Below are 17,569 nucleotides of genomic sequence, written 5' to 3' on the forward strand. Positions count from 1 at the left end.
TCCAATTCTATTGTAGAGCCATGTGCAAATGTATATCAGTCAATGAGAATAACAACACAAAATTTTTGTTTAAGAAAATTGAAGTTGAACAAGAAATTAAAAAAAATCACGTAATATTTAAATGCATCATGTCAATTGAATTTTAATTAAATTGATAAATTTGACAAGTACATCTTGTAGCCCTAAATATAAACCCTATATTTAAAAAACTAAAAAATGAAAAAAGATTCAAATGATTTTTTGTAACTGTATATCATTTAAAGTGTAATATACAGACAATTTGATATAAATTGATTTAATTGAGTATGATAAGTTTATAATTTCATATTTTAATTTTTTTATAAAAGGATTTATTATGCTTGCAAAAAAGGAAAAAAAGAACTAACTTGATCAAACCCAAAATCTTAGAAATTGGAATAAATCCCTTAAAAAATGCTTCATATTTTCTCTTGAATGCGCCGATATTGATGTGGTCAAATTGGGCTTAGAAAGACAGATGTTTTCAAGTTTTGGTGCATTTTGGATTGGTGTGGATTAAACCTTGGATTAATTGAGTACTCACTTCAAAACTCACTATGTTTTGTCTTAAACTTAGCAAGTTAAGCTCACAAAAGCTTGACCTAGGTCATTCATTAAGCCTATGAATTATGTTTGGATGCAATCTTGCATATATTTAATAATGTGTTTAGTAGAGATTTGAACCTCTTCTTGGATGCATACATATATGCAAGTATTATATGTGCACGCGTATATTCGTAAATGTAGAGAAGATGAATTTCTAGTCCCCTTTTAAGTACACAAGAATGTGTTGGTTTGCTAGGTAGCTCTCAACGTAGTGCTTTCTATGCAGATGCCCAATGGAATCGTGGCACATGACAATCTCTTATTAACATGGAGTTGCAGTCTACCTCTTTATCTTTACTCACACATGGTGTTCTTGTCATTCCTCATTTTTTTTATAATGTGTAATGCTCCGCTTGGAGATCCTTGGAAACAAGGATAAATAAAGATGAACATTTTGTTTTAAAGATAAAGCATAGATGCATGCAACAACAAACATAAAAGAGATCACAATGAAATACAAATAATCAAACCACCAAAGATCCCCAAGCGTTTATCACTTACAAATGCAACCATTAACCATCTACAAGAATAGGACAAACAAGGTTCATTTTACCAATTAAGACAATATAATGATAACCACAACCAACACTCGAACCCTAAACATCTTGAAGACAAATTCCCAAGGTCCAGTGGTTGAGAATTCTCAAAAGAGTATCCAAATCACCTACCGACATTCATCACACAAGTCGAGAAGTACCCGTTGTCTGGCTGAGGAGGTCTTCCTAAAGACCCTAGGCAATACTTCACAAAGCTACCATGCGATATTCCATATAATTGTTGGATGATACTCCACAATGAAGGTTTACAATACTCTATTAGTATCGTACGAGCTTTCTCTCTACTGCGTACAATACTTTGTCAGTACGTATGAGATTTCATTGTAGTGGTTATGATACTTCACCAGTATTGTCCAATGCTACCTGAATGTCGCCCAAGATTTGAAAGACGAGCTAAAGGGGCTAACAAAAGGGGGGTAAGAGAGTCAGAACCTCCACATTGGAGAGTACCGGAACCACCAAAATCTAGAATCAAACACTCGAGGGCATTAGAAGATATCTAACATTCTTAACAAGCTACAATACTGATAATCATAACATCTATCCATCTAATCCACATCATCAATAATAACCATGGACATAAGCAACATCGTTGTGAAGGGAAAGCACAAGCAAAAGAAGCAATTGGACAAAAACAATCGCCTCGTTTCCTCCCTACCATAGTGGCATCATGAGACCTCAAGGATCCTAACCATACCCCCGAGCATGTTATCTCAATTCGTCAACAAGATCGTTGGTAAGGTCTTATGAGATTTGTCTCATCAATAGTTCATCAAATATCATCACATGAAGCAAGTACATCCAACATACTAATCTACCAATAGCATTGCTAATCCATAGCAGCGAGGAGAAACATTATCTAAGCAATAATATTTGACATCATGATAAGGGAATGCAACTAGTAAACATAGTAAGCATCATCTAAAACATGATACCAATGCATCCAAAGTAACGCATAAATTACAAGTGAACATACTCTAGATGCACCAAAGTACCAAGCAATCATCAACTCTGGCCTCAAAACTAGAAGCAAATTGCCTATGTACATCGGTCCCCAAACAGTCGTATAGATAGCTACGCCTCCCAACCATGTGGTACCTGCAAGCCCACTCCCACCATGCTAATGGAGATAATGACCCGACCATAATCACATAAGACACTCACCCATAGATAATACACACACCAATTAAGTATGACAAAAATCTCTATATGCTCATGAAGACAATGTAGTACATCAGGTCCTGGTAAGACCCACTATAGGATAACTATGTAGGGACTTTAGTAGAGTGTAGGTTGCTTGGCATCAGGAAGCCCAAGCTATATATGGGGCAAGATCAACTCCCTCGGAGGTCACACCGGTGTAGAATCAACTCCAATAGGAGGCCATCACACCGTGCCCTCGAACTAACTTCCACAGAAGACTAGCAACTGTACAGGCATCACACCCTCAAACTAGCTCCCTTGAGACGCTTGGTAACCGTACAAGTGTTCTCTTATCTTATCATTAAGTTTTATTACCCATTTATTAATTTTGGTTATCACTTGTTTAAACCTTTGCACGTTACCTATTGATCACTTCCAGGTCAGAGTACACGAGAGAAGCCACTCCACACGTCTACCCTACATACCCATGCTCATCACATGTTGAGTTTCTGTAGGCAATGCAAATTCCCAACCCAACCCCCAAATGAACAATCACTCAAGCGACCTATTTGGGAGCTTGGGTCTTGCAAGATCCAGTGATACACATGCGCACGTGCTCATGTGTGGGCACAACCAACTTCATGGTTGTAATCATATAATACCGATGCAAGGGTTGGATATGAGAAATGCACCAATGAAACAAATATAACAATCTCACTCAACCGGCCTATATCTGGGAGTACGGATTCAACGCAAATCCCAATAATGCAATAAATTACCAAGTATCATGAACTCACTCTACCGGCCTAAATCTGAGAGTATGGATTCTACATGAATCCCAATGTCCATGAAGTAGAAGCATAACAATAATGGAAACATGAAATACAATCCATTTCCACAATCCAAGAAGACAATGCCAAAACCCCAACTATAGGTGATACACAAAACTAGAGAAGAATAAAAGCCCAAAATTTGAACTTCTTCGATAACTATGAAATTGAAACGCCAACTAAAAAATATGGCCACAAGACCAAGGGTCCAATAAAATTCACTAAATAGGCTCAAATTCACAAACTGACAAATTCGACAAAAGACACAAGCACAAAAATTAATATGGGAATATGAGTTTGGATTTGGAAATAAAATGCTTTGCAATATCATATAACCGTTCCGAGTCCACGATCCTAATTGTTAAGGCAAAGGGTACAAGATCAAACCTCTAATTAGGTCAAATAGAGAAACATGCGAAATCTAAATGACACGCAAAATGAGACAATGCCAAAATGCCCAAAAATCAAACATCAAATAATCGACAAAATTAAAACCAATTGGTCTAAATCCACCCAACTTCACACTTGTCAAATAAAATCTTGGACCCGAACACTTCACGAAAATCCAACAACATAATAGCAGGAAAACTTATAGACCCCTATGCTGAAAACTTAAAACACTCACACCCGTCCAACCAGGTAGTGGAATTGCATAAAAGTTGAGGGGAACACTAGTTCTCCACTCCCTAACATTGAGCAATCAAAAGAACAGATTAAAACAGGCTAAAAATAATAAAACTACGAAGCCCTACATTACACCTTTGGTTAAAACCAAGAATGGGGCGAAATAAATGAATACCACGCTGAACTGGTTGAAACCTTTTGGGAAAGTGGAGCAATCTTGATACGAATCCAAGGAGACCAATCTCGTGAAGATCCACTAAGTTGAACTCACACAACAAACAAATCATCATTTCAACCCAAAGAGGGTTTGAGCATTTTGCTCTTGAAACATAAAATTAAAAGGTGAGAAGTGAGAAATAAAGTTTCATTTTCCAATTAGGTTATTTAAATAACTTGATAACCGATTGGCTCTTTCTTGAATTAAATTAGGTAATACCAATTAAATTGAAATTCAACTACGACAAATTAGCCAACAATAAAATAAAGATTAAATCAAATAATTAAAATCCCTCAAACATTGCTATGATACCACTTGATCTATAAAATGCAGGAGGTACTTTGTAGCAATCACCAACTACAGATGCTTGGTGATTTCATGCAATACCTTGTAACTACTAAAACGTGCATTGAATTGCTATCAGTTTGATTTAGTATTTTGAATATTGCAACAACATGTAGAAAATAAGATAATATATCACACATGTGCTAAACAAAACCACAAGACAGACCAAGCATGTAAATACTCTTAAAAGGGAAGGAAAAGATGAGTAAGGCTTAAGCTTGTGCTTCTAATGCCATAATATGCAGTGAAGTATAAGTGTCTACAATGCTGCTAGGACAAATTGGAACCCTTACAACTATTTCATTGAGCTCCACACACCTGCAAACGGAGTCTGCATCATGGAAAGCTTGTTTTTTTTTGGTCGGTAATAAGTTTATATTATATTGATATAATAAGAAATTACATAAATACAAAGGGTCCAACATTTATATCTTAGAGGACCATCATATCCATACTGCCTTGATTCCTCCTAAACTACCATTACATAGAAACCTCTTTAATAGGCTTATACACTTTTAATAAGCATGCCCAAAAAACTTATGGATTCACAAAACCTGCTATCTAGGTCATGATGACCTTAGCATAGTCGGGCTAGACAGACTTCCACAATGGCGAAAAAATTTACTTTGGTTACAAACTGCTCCTCAAAAATGTTACATCAACTTTCAGAGCCCTTCAAACTTCCTTTGCTTTGACATTCGCTTCCCAAGCCTTTCGTTCCAGAAAAACATGGCATTGTTTTTTTGAAGCTACATTCCAACACTGGCAGCAAAAAGGCATCCCTCGCTATCATCCTTTCTTCAACAAGGGATCACACCATCTTTCACAAAATTGAGTGCCATCCATCTCTTTTTAAGCTTTGCGACTTTTCCTTGCAGATCACTTTTTCCTTGGGAAAACAGTAGGAACTGTGGCCTTCCTATGTTGTTCATGGAAAAGCTGAATTGCGGCCTTCAGGCTTACCCATGCCTGACGACACTCATTTATGTAAGCATTTCTATCAACTTGCACCCGTGGGCAATTAACAAAGGGGAAAATCCCTTTCTCTCTCCCTTCGTCTTCATCTTTATAGCCTTCACTAAAATCAAAGTCCCACTCGGGATGTGCTCATTCTAGGAGTGACTCCATTTCTGGGATTAAGGCTTTTTCAAATAGTGCCTCCATTATCCAAGCAACATTTTGCTCATGGTCGCCGACTTGTAAACCCCATGCCATCAACATTGCGACAATATCCACCTGCACCTTCCAACGGTGATTTGCCGCTTGGAAAAGGGGACCCAAGGTTTCTTGCATCGTGCGGATAACTTCTACTGAAGGACACTTCACCATTTGTCTGAGATGTCTATCTGCCACCTTCCCAAACAGGGCTTTTTGTTGCTTCTCCGTTTTGAAGGTAAACATCGACTCCATTAATTCTTTCAATCACTCTATTTGAATTTTGGGTTGTGCATTGAAAAATTGCCCACCCCTCCTATTAAAAGAGCCGTTCGCACGCTTCAATTTGAATCGGCTCTGTCTTGATTCAATGCGTCAGCGTTCATTTTATTTAGATGCCTCCATTCACACGTTTTTCACTTCCAACCCAAGCCGAAAGGACCAATTACATTGATAAGATCTACCTTAATCACCCTTTTCTAACACTTCCATCCTTGGGAGTCTTTTCATTTAAACAATCTTGCATTAAATAATCATTGAGTCGATTGCTTCCAATCCACCCCAAAATCTGAATACTCTACCCTCACCAAATCATCATTTAAGGCGGTCGCCCATTTTGATAAAGTGTCTGCCTCAATATTTCCTTCACGTTTGATATGGGTAATCTTGAAATCTTCAAAATTACTCAGTTCTTGCACAATTAAGTCAATTATCGTTTGGAGATGCCATGCATTAATTTGCAATTTCGATATTGTTTGTACCACTATAAGGGAATCACATTCTAAATGAAGTTTTTTGATTTCCTCCTTTTTGGCTAACCTTACTGCTACCAAAGCTGCTTGACACCTTGCTGTGTTATTGGTGCCCGTGGGTAGCTTTTTGGCTCCTTTCAATAAAATGTGGCTTGCACTCTCTCTCACAACAACCTCAACACTTGAAGCCCTTGGATTACCACTCGCAACTCCATCGAAATTTGCTTTGACCCATCCTACCATTGGAGCTCTTCATTCTTTCCTTCCAGGCTTAAACTTTTTCTTAAAAGTCACCAGTGCAACCAAGGGGCATTTAAATCTAATCCTTGGCCATGAGGATTGTATCTCACTATCCTCCTTTGTACAAGGAATTTGCATCGCTTACCTGCCAAGGATTGTATCTCACTATCCTCCTTTGTACAAGGAATTTGCATCGCTTACCTTTTTGTAGTAGAGGCACTTACTGTCTCCTCTATAGCATTACTAACCCTACTTAAACATCTTCTTAGAGTCTCTTTTTCTTCTTGAAAAATTCTTCTATTACGTTCCTTCCATGATTCCCATATAATCAGTGGAGGTGCAACTAACCATATGCTTGAGAGAGTAGTTTTGTTTTGCTCCCTTGGCCATCCGTCAAACACCTCCTTAACATTTTGGGCTCTCGGTCCCTGCCATCTCAATTTAAATTGGACAAAGTCCCAACATTTCCTTGCATACTTACATTGAACCAAAAGGTGATCCAGTGTTTCCTCATTCTTCTCATATAAAGGGCATCTTGACGGTCCTAATATGCCTATTTTCTTTAGCCTTTCAATAGTTAAAACTCTTCCATTGTACGCCAACCATGCAAAGGTTCCTGCTTGGGTAGTGTGTCCTTGTTCCAACAAAGGTCTTTTGAAATAAAAGCTTCACTATTTGTTTCAGCCAGAATATTAGAACCTAGTTTGACTAAATAATTACTTGAAAGAGATCCACACCAAATGACTTTATCCTGCTTTGTGCTCAAGAGCAATCTTCTTTCCTCTAAGATGCTCTTCATTTGCTGCTTTTGTTCTTCTGTCGGTTCCTCCCTTGAAAAATCCTTCCAACACCATTCCATCCCTCCCAAACCTTCCTTCTCTGTCACATAATTTGACACAAATTCCCCCCATCTTGCTTTAAAGTAGGCTTTTAGCTCATTAAAGTTTTCATCACACCCCAGAACTTTGTGACCATTCCAAGAATCCTCCCAGAATTTTGCTTGTTTCCCATCCCCAATACGCCAAGAAATATGCTTCACAATAATCTGCCTACAAGAGAGCATAAAATTCTATATTGCTGAACCTCTCGGTGGATCCTGCACTGTAAAAATCCTATGGTTATCATCTAAATCTAAATATTTTCCTTTCAGGACTCTCACCTAGTAGAGTTGTGGGTTTTCATACATTGCCCATATAAGTTTAGCTCCCAAAGCTCTATTCATAAGCTGTTAATTTCTGATTCCCGCTTCACCCTTATCCTTGGGTCTGCATATCTTTTCCCATGCTAGTAAGGGTATATTATCCCCTTCATTTAATCCATTCCAAAAGAACTTTCTCATTGTTTGCTCCAAAATTCGAACAACTTTCTTGGGGATATCTAAGCACATCATTGCAAACATTGGCATGGCCGAGATTACTGTTTGTAGCATTAGGATTCTGCCTGTTGAAGACAACCATTTACCTTTCCATCCTTCCATCTTCTTGCATTTATCTATCAAATTATTCTAGAGGTCTGCTTTATTTCAACCATCAAAAAAAGGAATCCCTAAATACTTACTTGGCATCAGTCCAATTTTTATTTTCATGATTATGCAAATTCTAACCTTGACACATTGTGGAATGTTGAAGAAAAAGATCTCTGATTTATTCCAATTGATGAACTGTCTTGAAATTCTTCCATAAAGTTTTAAAGTTTGCTTCATAGCTTTAGCTTCTGAAACATATTGTGTTCCTGCTAAAAAAGTGTCATCTACAAATTTTAAATGTGTTAGGGCCTCCACTACTTTTGTAATTTTGATCCCATTCCACAGACCCTGTTCTCGCTGCCTATTGACTAACCTACCCAAAATCTCTGCCATTATGATAAAGAGAAAAGGGGATAGGGGATCCCCTTGTCGGATACCTTTCTCTTGTTCAAAAAAACCTTCAGGGTTTCCATTTATCAAAATTGAGAAACGAGGGGGGAATATGCAGCTTTCCACCCATTGCACCCAATCTTGTCCAAATCCAAACCTCCTTAACACACTCAATAGGAAGCATCTGTCTACTTCATCATAAGCACGCTTTATGTCTAGTTTTACCATCATATTTTGTGTTTTCGAAGCTTGAATTGTGTGGACTGCTTCATGTGCAACAACTACTCCCTCAAAAATGGATTTGCCTGGCAAGAAACCACTCTATTCAGCCGAAATAATTGAGCTTAAAACTTGTTTAAGTCTGTTAGCCATGGCCTTAGAGATAATCTTATATATTGTGTTACATAAAGATAGTGGTTTGAAGTCTTGAAAAGTCATTTGTGTGGCTTTTTTTGGCACCAGAGCAATGAAAGTGTTATTAAAGTCTTTCAGAATGAAGCCTCCTTGCCTTGATTCCTCAACCACTTCCCATAATTCTTTTTGAAAAACAAACCCCCCAATTTTTGAAAAAACATAGCTGGAAAACCATTCGGGCCTGGTGCTTTAGCCCCACCTAGACCCTTTAAAGCTTCAAGTACTTCACACTCCGTGACTGGGGCCATTAATTTTTTGTTCTGAGCCTTTGTGATCATAGCCGAGATGATACCCAAGACCTCTTCCACCTCATTAGGGTTTTGATCTACCTGCTGTTTCTTTTGAGAGAAAAAATTTACTGACTCTAAATTTATCCCCTCACTATCTTGGATTAGATACCCCTCTAGGTTTTGAATCTCAAAAATTTTATTTGCTACCCTTCTAGTTTTCACTGAATTATGAAAAAAATGTGTGTTTCTATCACCCTCTTTTAACCATACTTCCCTAGATTTCTGTCTCCAAAAGGTTTCTTCTTTGGCAAGACTAATTCCCTTCTCATCTAAATCCCTTCTCATGACTTTCTCTTCCTTAAAATCCCCTTCAAACATGCCATATTCAATGACTCGAAGGCTTAAAGTTTTTAATTTCTCCTCTAATTCCGATTTCTTATAAAAAATATTACCAAAGTGCTCTCTATTCCAAATCTTTAATTGATCCTTAAGAAATTGTAGTTTTTTGAAAAAGATAAAAGCTTTGTTACCTTTTCTTGCTGGAGCTTTATTCCACCATTCAGCGATCAAATCTGCAAAGCCTTCTGTTTTCAGCCACATAGCTTCAAATTTGAAAGGGCATCTATCCAGAGTTTTTTCATCTTGAATCCTGAAATAGATAGGGAAATGATTTGATCCATGAAAGGGGAGAATTTCTGCAAAGCATGACGAATTTGCCTTCACCCAGTTGCCTGCCACAAAGAATCTATCCAACTTCCTCTTCAAACATGCCATGTTTAGTGACTCGAAGGCTTAAAGTTTTTAATTTCTCCTCTAATTCCAATTTCTTATAAAAAATATTACGAAAGTGCTCTCTGTTCCAAATCTTTAATCGATCCTTAAGAAATTGTAGATTTTTGAAAAAGATGAAAGCTTTGTTACCTTTTCTTGCTGGAGCTTTATTCCCCCATTCATCGATCAAATCCACAAAGCCTTCTGTTTTCAGCCACATAGCTTCAAATTTGAAAGGGAATCTATTCGGAGTTTTTTCATCTTGAATCCTCAAATAGATAGGGAAATGATCTAATCCATGAAAGGGGAGAATTTCTGCAAAGCATGACCAATTTGCCTTTGCTCAGTTGCCTACCACAAAGAATCTATCCAACTTTTTTGCTATATTAAAAAAACCTTCTCTTTCTAGTAGTCTATGTGAAATCACCTTTCTTGAAATGAATTTCCATTAAGCCACTATCATTTACAAAGTTGCTGAAATCTCATTGACTTTCTGAGCTCCAACCTTTACCACCTTTTTTGTCTTCCGGGTTCAAAATTGCATTAAAATCCCCTCCTAGAATCTCCACCTGGTTGTCTATGCCTTACAATTCTCCTACTATTGTCTACCATAAGGTCCTTTTCTGAGCACTATTATCTGGACCATATGTATTTATCACTAAGAAGGAGCAGTGTAGCTGTATATCATAGATTTTAACCCATTGCCAGTTTGTGTCAAGATGGGTAACAGTTACCTAAAAGATCTAACTGCCATAAAATCACCATACCCCTCAAGGTACCCTGAGCCCTTGTTAGCAGGCATTCCCATCTTCTAAATTTACTCTTAAACATTGCAGAATCCTCCTCCTTTATCTTTGTTTCTTGTAAAAGCACCAAATCTGGTTTTGATTGATCAAGACATCTTTTGATCAATCGTATCTTGTCAGAGGCATTGCAGCCCTTGACATTCCATGATAGGATTTTCATGGTTCCTAGGAAAATGCTAAACCTTTTCGCGATCTTAAAATTTTGGATTGACTTGTTGCATTGCTTGCCAATTCCAGCTTGGTCTTGATAGTTTTAGGTCCGCTCTTCTTTTTACTCCCTACATTTGGTTTCTGTTTTACAGAGTTAGTTTCCTCAATAGATCTTTCATCAAGAATTCCTGGATGCTCCAATAAACTTGAGTCATTTAGGTTTTCCTCCCCATCAAGCTCCTCCTGAGTTGATTCTCCTGCATCCCTCATGCTGCTACTTTTAAAAGCTTCCCCTAATGAGGCAGATAGGTTTCGACCTGGGGAAACCTCTATATCCTTACAGATATTATTACTCTCTGCTTGTATTGTCACATCCCGTTGAGCTTGCAACATCAAGGGTGCCTCCATGATTGTTCCTGAAGTATCTCTGAAGTATGCTTCTAGGTTTAAAGGTGGACTCTTATCTTCATGACTTCCAATCACAAGGATTTTTGAGGGAGTGTCGTTTACCTTTTCTATCATAGATGTGTTCTTCTGCAAGTCCATGACTTCCTTTTGCAAATTAACTCCCTCTTGTCCTTGCCATTGTTCCATAGGCGTTTCTTTGACCACTTGAGTAGAAACCTCATTATCCCCCTATTCCCTCTCCTCAACCACCGTAAAAACATCCTTCTTAACAGCTGCTGCCCCATTTGTGTTTAAGCTCTCTTGCTGCTTGCTGAGTTCCTTAGGGTTTTTCTCCATATCCCTTTGACATTCCCTCAATTCAAGCTCATCCAGTATTTTGTCAGCTTCTAGTCCTTTCCCTTTTAAGTGTCTGCTATTATGTCTCACCTCTTCGGGGGTTGGACTTTCCTCCCCTTCCCATACTTCAATAGATTGTTTCCAAACTCCTTTATCCATGCATAAGGCGACAAAGTTTGGGACAAGGTTTCCTTCATGTTTATAAGAACCCTTGGGTGTGAGGATGAGTCTTTTGAGTTTAAAACTTCCTCTGCTTCGATAAAAGTTCCTACCATATTCCCGATCTGTGCTAAAACCTTCAGCTTTTCTTTTCCTGGATCAAAATTTGGCTCCCAATCTTTCAGATATATTCCTCGACCTTCTAGAAGGTAAGGGCCCTTGTTTAGGATGTCTATTTTATCCACTTTACTAGGACCAATTCCCATATAAAAACCATTTGTTAGGGTTTTTAACCTACATTCCTTTTCCCTTTACACCCCATTCTTATCGTAGTTACAGAAGGCCATGGACCAAGCCATTTGAAAAATAAAGCTTTTTCTTGTAGCTCTACAATAGTTTCTTGCCATTTTGCATTATTAATTTGTATGGAAGACGTTACCTCATAGGTTATGTGATCATCTGTTTTTTGGAGAGGATCTACAGTTGCTGCTGCCTCCTTTGCCTTTGCCTGCTGAGGTTGCTTTGGTTTGTAAAGCTTGTGAGCTATTTTTGTAAAGTCGAATCTATCAAACTTTGTGTAGATCGGCTTTTGGCGCTGTACCTATTTTCCCCATTTCCTCTCGTTCCCCCATTTTTGTCTATTCCTTTGTGGTGGGATGAAATGATCTCATTTCTGTGAAAAGGGCAGGGTTCTCTGGTTACTGATTTGCCCATATCTATTCAAAGGCCACCAGTTCCTGCTATTCTGCCCTTAAGACCACCCTTCATGCGGCTTGAAGTCCGAACGCGCACATGCTTGCCAGCGATCCTTTCCCGCCCAAGTTGCAGGTAGCCGTTGCTGGCCTCGGAAATTTCACTCCCACTCTCGCTCCTTCCTCCTCCAGCAACGATTATTTTTTCTATTTGTTGCTCTGTCAGTCTACACAAAATAACCACTATGTTGACATGAATATCATGGAAAGCTTGTTATCCCTATTGCAACAGTGAATATATGAACATGAAGGTAGAAGTAAGAGTCAACATGCAATGTGCTAGAGGTGTTCTTATGCCATTCCCATGTTCATCCTTGATGCCAAAGGAGATCTTAAGTTGGAAATGCAAAATTGAAAGGGAAAAACCCTTCAAATTCCACTCTTTGTCCATGTTGAGTTGACACTACTGCAAATTCATAATGGGTAATGTTGAAACTGCTGGGGTGGTTGCAAAAAATGGTTTGTTTTGATTCCATTCGTTCTCATTATTTTACTGTCTGACCTCCTGCTTGCTGACCATGCTTTGGACTACCCAAAGGCAAACATTGTGGCATTGAAAACCATCTTATGGAGGAAAGACATGCAATGATAGTCCTTAAGACATCTTCCGAAATGAAATGACTCAGCTGATACCATGACCATGGGACTTCGACACATTTTCCAGATATGCAGTTCGGCTGATTCACCACCTAACTGACAGTTGATTGCTGTGATGTGATCATGCAGCTAATGCCATATTCCATGCCTATCACTCCCGCAAGTCTTTAACTGTAATTGTAAAGGTTCATTAATAGAAGCTATTAAAGCAAAACCACTTTTGAAGGCAAAATATATTTTTTGTGGTCTATTGTAGAATTGAGAGGTAATTGTGATCATTTCAGTAACATGAAGGTAGAATTGAGAGTCAACCTATGCAATGTGTTAGAAGTGTTCTTATGCCATTTCCAACATCCATCTTTGGTGTCAAAGGAAGATCTAATGTTGGAAATGCAAATCCTTTAAATTCCAGACTCTGTCCAAGGTGAGTTGACAATGCTATAAATTTAGAGTGGGCAATGGTGAAACTGTCTGGAGGCTTGTAACTTGTGATCATGTGAAGCTGCTTTCTTTGTGTTGATTCTGTTCATCTTTCTTGATTTTATCATCTGATGCCCTGCTTTTCAACCTCCTTATGATGCTTTGGATCACCCCAAGGCAAACATCATGGCATCAAAAAAGATCTGATGGGGGAAGCACATGCAACCATAATCTTATACATCTCATATGGAAGTGACATCAGCTGACCCCATGACCATGCAACTTTAATTCATTTTTCAGATCATGCAATTGAGCTAATTTGACAGATGCAGTCAGTTGGAGAATGGCCAGCTGGGGGACAGATTGATCAAATTAGCGGATTGCAATATAGAGCAGGATGGGACAAGCTCGGCTGCAGGTGGAGATTACAGGAAATTCTAGTGGTAAAGAAAATGTTAAATATGCATGGCATGGAGCATCTGGTACAAGTATATCATTGATTATACTACATGGTTTTAACAATAACAGTTTAATAAATGGTGGTCCGGCATATGGTGTTGGTGTTTACCTTGCCCCAGAAGATTGCTCCTACCTGAGCATTCCATTTTTAGACTTGGACATTAACGGGGAACATGCCATTTAGGGAGTTACTATCTATCATCGGAAAGTTTCTTCCCACAGCTAAAATAAATTTATTGGAACATCAATACAATTTGTACAAGGCAGGAAAAGTCAGCAAATATACGTTCATAAGGAGGGTGAGGACAGTTGCTACGGATAAGTTGCTGATTGAAAAGTAAGCCATTGTAGGAGACCTCTGTGCAGATAGTTAAAATAACTATTGTTAACATGAACTCACATATCAAAATCTCAGAGAAGAAGATATATGTCTACCAGGAGGCAACCAAGCGGATCACAGTGCCATCGGTTTCTACTTTGGGCAAGCAAATATATGTGAACATGTGTATAAAAATCACTCAGAAGAGTGGACAGAACTTGATAAATCCACCTGGGTGATTGTTGAAAGTATGCATAGGGATATAGATGAAGCTTGAGAACCACAACAACGAAGATGAAGCACTAACAGCAGCAACAAAGAATCCTTTGAATTTTTTTGATTAATTGTAAGTATGGAATATAGATGGCCACAATGAAGAGTATGATGTGGATTAGCAGCAGAAATAATATTTTCCATGCATATAGAGATAGATAAAAATAAAAGTATTAATAATACTTATGTGCATGAATGTTCCTTGAACAATAATGAATGCTATATTTGATGGATTTTTGTCGGAGATATTAAATTTTTTCATGTGCAACTATTTACATCATTTAGTTCTTAAAAATGTGTATACATTTAAGTGGACTTTATCTGCTGCCTTTAACATTTTCATGCAATATAGAAGTATTTAATTAAAGTATATTTATTTAATAGAATTGATGTTGACATGGTTAAAACTCATCTGGCCTTTGTTTACATGAACTATTTTACCATTTTTTCCAATTAAAATTACCATATTTATCTTAGATATTCTATTTACATATTTTTAATATTTCAGTGTATGATCTTTTAGATGTAGCCTTTTCTTAGTATATTCTCTAATTCTGTGTTCCTGTGGTTTTCCTTTATTCAGAAAACTTTATCTGTTATCTCATCTATAAACAAAACTAAGGAACTTGTTGACTCACGTCTAGGATTTCCAAATCCTAGTCAAGACCGCAAATGCTCCACTTGTGGTGGAACCGACATCAATCTTTGTGAGGGTAAGGCACAAATTGTGATAAACAAGAAGCAACTGTTTGTTGTGGAATTTCCACGAGGAATCAGTATTTCTCCTGGTTGTGAATGGAGTTTAAGAATTGTTTTGCATGCCTTTGTAACAAAAAATGGCTCCTTTGCAGGACACTTTGGGTGCATTACCTTACCAAGGCTCATATACAATCCAAATCTAATTGTTGACACAGTAGATATTTTAAACAAGATATGTCCATCCTGCTCAAATTTGAAGGAGAAAAAGGTCAACTCTATTGCCTTCTTTTGCTGAATTATAGCAAGTAAATGTATATTGATTTTATACAAATATCTTATCATGTTGAAATATAATGATCTTAGAATGTAGGATGGGCAGAATATTTGATCGTAAAGTCGGCAGTTTTCATAGCCTTGTGATATATATATTTTCCATTCACCAGTTTTTATATTTTTTGTTCATTCAAGCAGAGAAAGAAAAATGTGTCAACCTACTTTTCTTTCATGAAAGAAGGTTTTGAGAAAGGAGATAAGAGATCAGCTCATTTAGAGAAGGGTGGAAATTACAAAGACAAAGATTGGTCAAAAAAATCAAAGTTTGATGTTGGCGTTTCTTCTCAAAATGTTAATATGGATAAGGTAACTTGTTGAAGGATTCTAACATTCTTTTGACTCTACTTTATCACTTTTCCTTGAAATTACCAAAAAAAACTTAAATATGGATCTGCTATAAGGTATATAACATCATATTAATAGCTTTAGTGTCATGTTATAAGATACGATATTGTGAATTTCTGTGCTATTTTGTAGAGGATACTATATCCCAGAGCTCCTAATCTGATGATTAGACAAGAACGTTATCAAATATGAAAAGAATAATATTGATAAAAATCAAGAAATGAAAGCAGTTTCATGGGAAAGTATGCCATGGGTCTTTTCTACAATATAATATATCTATAATTGACAAGAAATGCAAGGAAGGCACAACTTTTTTGATTTTCCACAAACTAATTAATGGACGATATCAGTTTCCACATCTAAAAATTGCAATTATAATTGCTAAAAGTATCACACCTTGAATTCACCTTTTATAACATATAGAAGAAATCTTCAAACAAAAGCACTTGCAAACAAATCTACAATGTGAAGATGTGAATTTAGTGCTCTATTGACCATACAAACTGATGCCATGAGCAGTACATAATGGTGTTGTGGTAAGAGGATGACATGTTCTGTGATGTACAATTTCTTTTTGCACCTTAATTTTCATTCTATAATAAATACTCGATAGCCATGTCAATTTGCGCTTATATAGGCAACAGTAGAGTGAGATTTTTACAAAAGAATAATATAAGTTTTATGGTTGCCATCATGAGCATTTACCTGAATCCACAGAAACAAGGAATGCTATTGCAATGGATGCTAGAATAGCATTGCTAAATGCTGAAAATTGATAATTTTTTTCTGAAATTTGTTTTCTTGTTAATCTTTGCATCTTTGGATTAACTAGCATAGCTATTATATTTTTGCCTTTTGGGGTATGGATGGTTCTGTTGGAGGTTTGTCTTAATGGACAATCCGGGTTGCTCAACTGATAATTAGTAACAAACAAATCAAGAGCACTGATGTGAAAGGACTTCCCTACATCCAAGCATACCATTGTATTGTACGCTACTTTGTAATTTTTTTTGAAAAAAGAGGGGTAAAAACTTTATTGAACTTTAGAACAAAACATTACAAAAACAGCAAAGGGTCAAAGCCCCAGGAACCACCAGAGATCAAAAAAAGACAAGAACTAGATCATCTCTCCCTAATTCCACTAACATCCTCTGCAGGAGTCCTCTCCAACTCCTCACATAACTCGAAAGGCATCTGCTCCCACTCATCAATCTTCCCGCCATCTATATTTCCAGACGCCCATTTTGCCAGGCTATTGGCTGCCCTATTCCACTCCCTTGGAATATGGGCATAAGACACCGAATCCATCAAGTGTCTAACCTGTAAAATTTGTTGCACTATTGTAGACAACTGCCAGCTAACATCCGAAATCTTCCTCTCAAGGAGAAGGTTAACCAGAACTTGAGAGTCAGATTCACAAATTACCTTTCGCCGCGCTAGAGCATAAGCCCGCTTTAAAGCATACAGGATAGCCAAACCTTCCATCCTATTAACAGTCTGCATTCCTTTATTAACCGAGAAAATAAAAACCACTGATCCAGAGGAGTCCCTACCAATCCCACCAATCCCAGCCGGACCTGGATTTCCCTTGGAAGAACCATCCGTATTAATTTTCAAAAAACTAGCGGGAGGGGGCAGCCAACTTCCCATCCTTTGAACTTTTTGCTTAGCATGTCTACCTCTCCTGACACAGGCTGATGCCAGAGATATCCCCTGTATTCCAAACCTATCAACCATCTCAGCATCACCTTTCTCA

General features: G+C 37.6%; 1 protein-coding gene across 6 annotated transcripts in view; it reads left to right on the forward strand.

Moving 5' to 3' along the window:
- LOC149531084 (DNA-directed RNA polymerase IV subunit 1-like) overlaps nucleotides 1-17,569 on the forward strand; it is a 179,863-nt gene that overhangs the window by 25,092 nt on the left and 137,202 nt on the right. For 5 of the 6 annotated variants that reach the window (XR_016359176.1, XM_089811579.1, XM_089811582.1 and 2 more), the window contains exons 3-5: nucleotides 15,020-15,149; nucleotides 15,288-15,403; nucleotides 15,607-15,774. Coding sequence is in view for 4 of the 6 variants with exons in the window: in XM_089811579.1 (XP_089667705.1) it covers nucleotides 15,020-15,149; nucleotides 15,288-15,403; nucleotides 15,607-15,774 (414 nt within the window). In the remaining 2 variants the exon portion in view is untranslated. Of the gene's footprint in view, nucleotides 1-15,019; nucleotides 15,150-15,287; nucleotides 15,404-15,606; nucleotides 15,775-17,569 lie in introns of those variants that run through there. The other variant, XM_089811583.1, reaches the window with a different exon arrangement.

Source organism: Cupressus sempervirens, chromosome 11, assembly GCF_028749045.1.
Source record: "Cupressus sempervirens isolate cs-2001-9-10 chromosome 11, ASM2874904v1, whole genome shotgun sequence".
NCBI classification, from domain to species: Eukaryota; Viridiplantae; Streptophyta; class Pinopsida; order Cupressales; family Cupressaceae; genus Cupressus; species Cupressus sempervirens.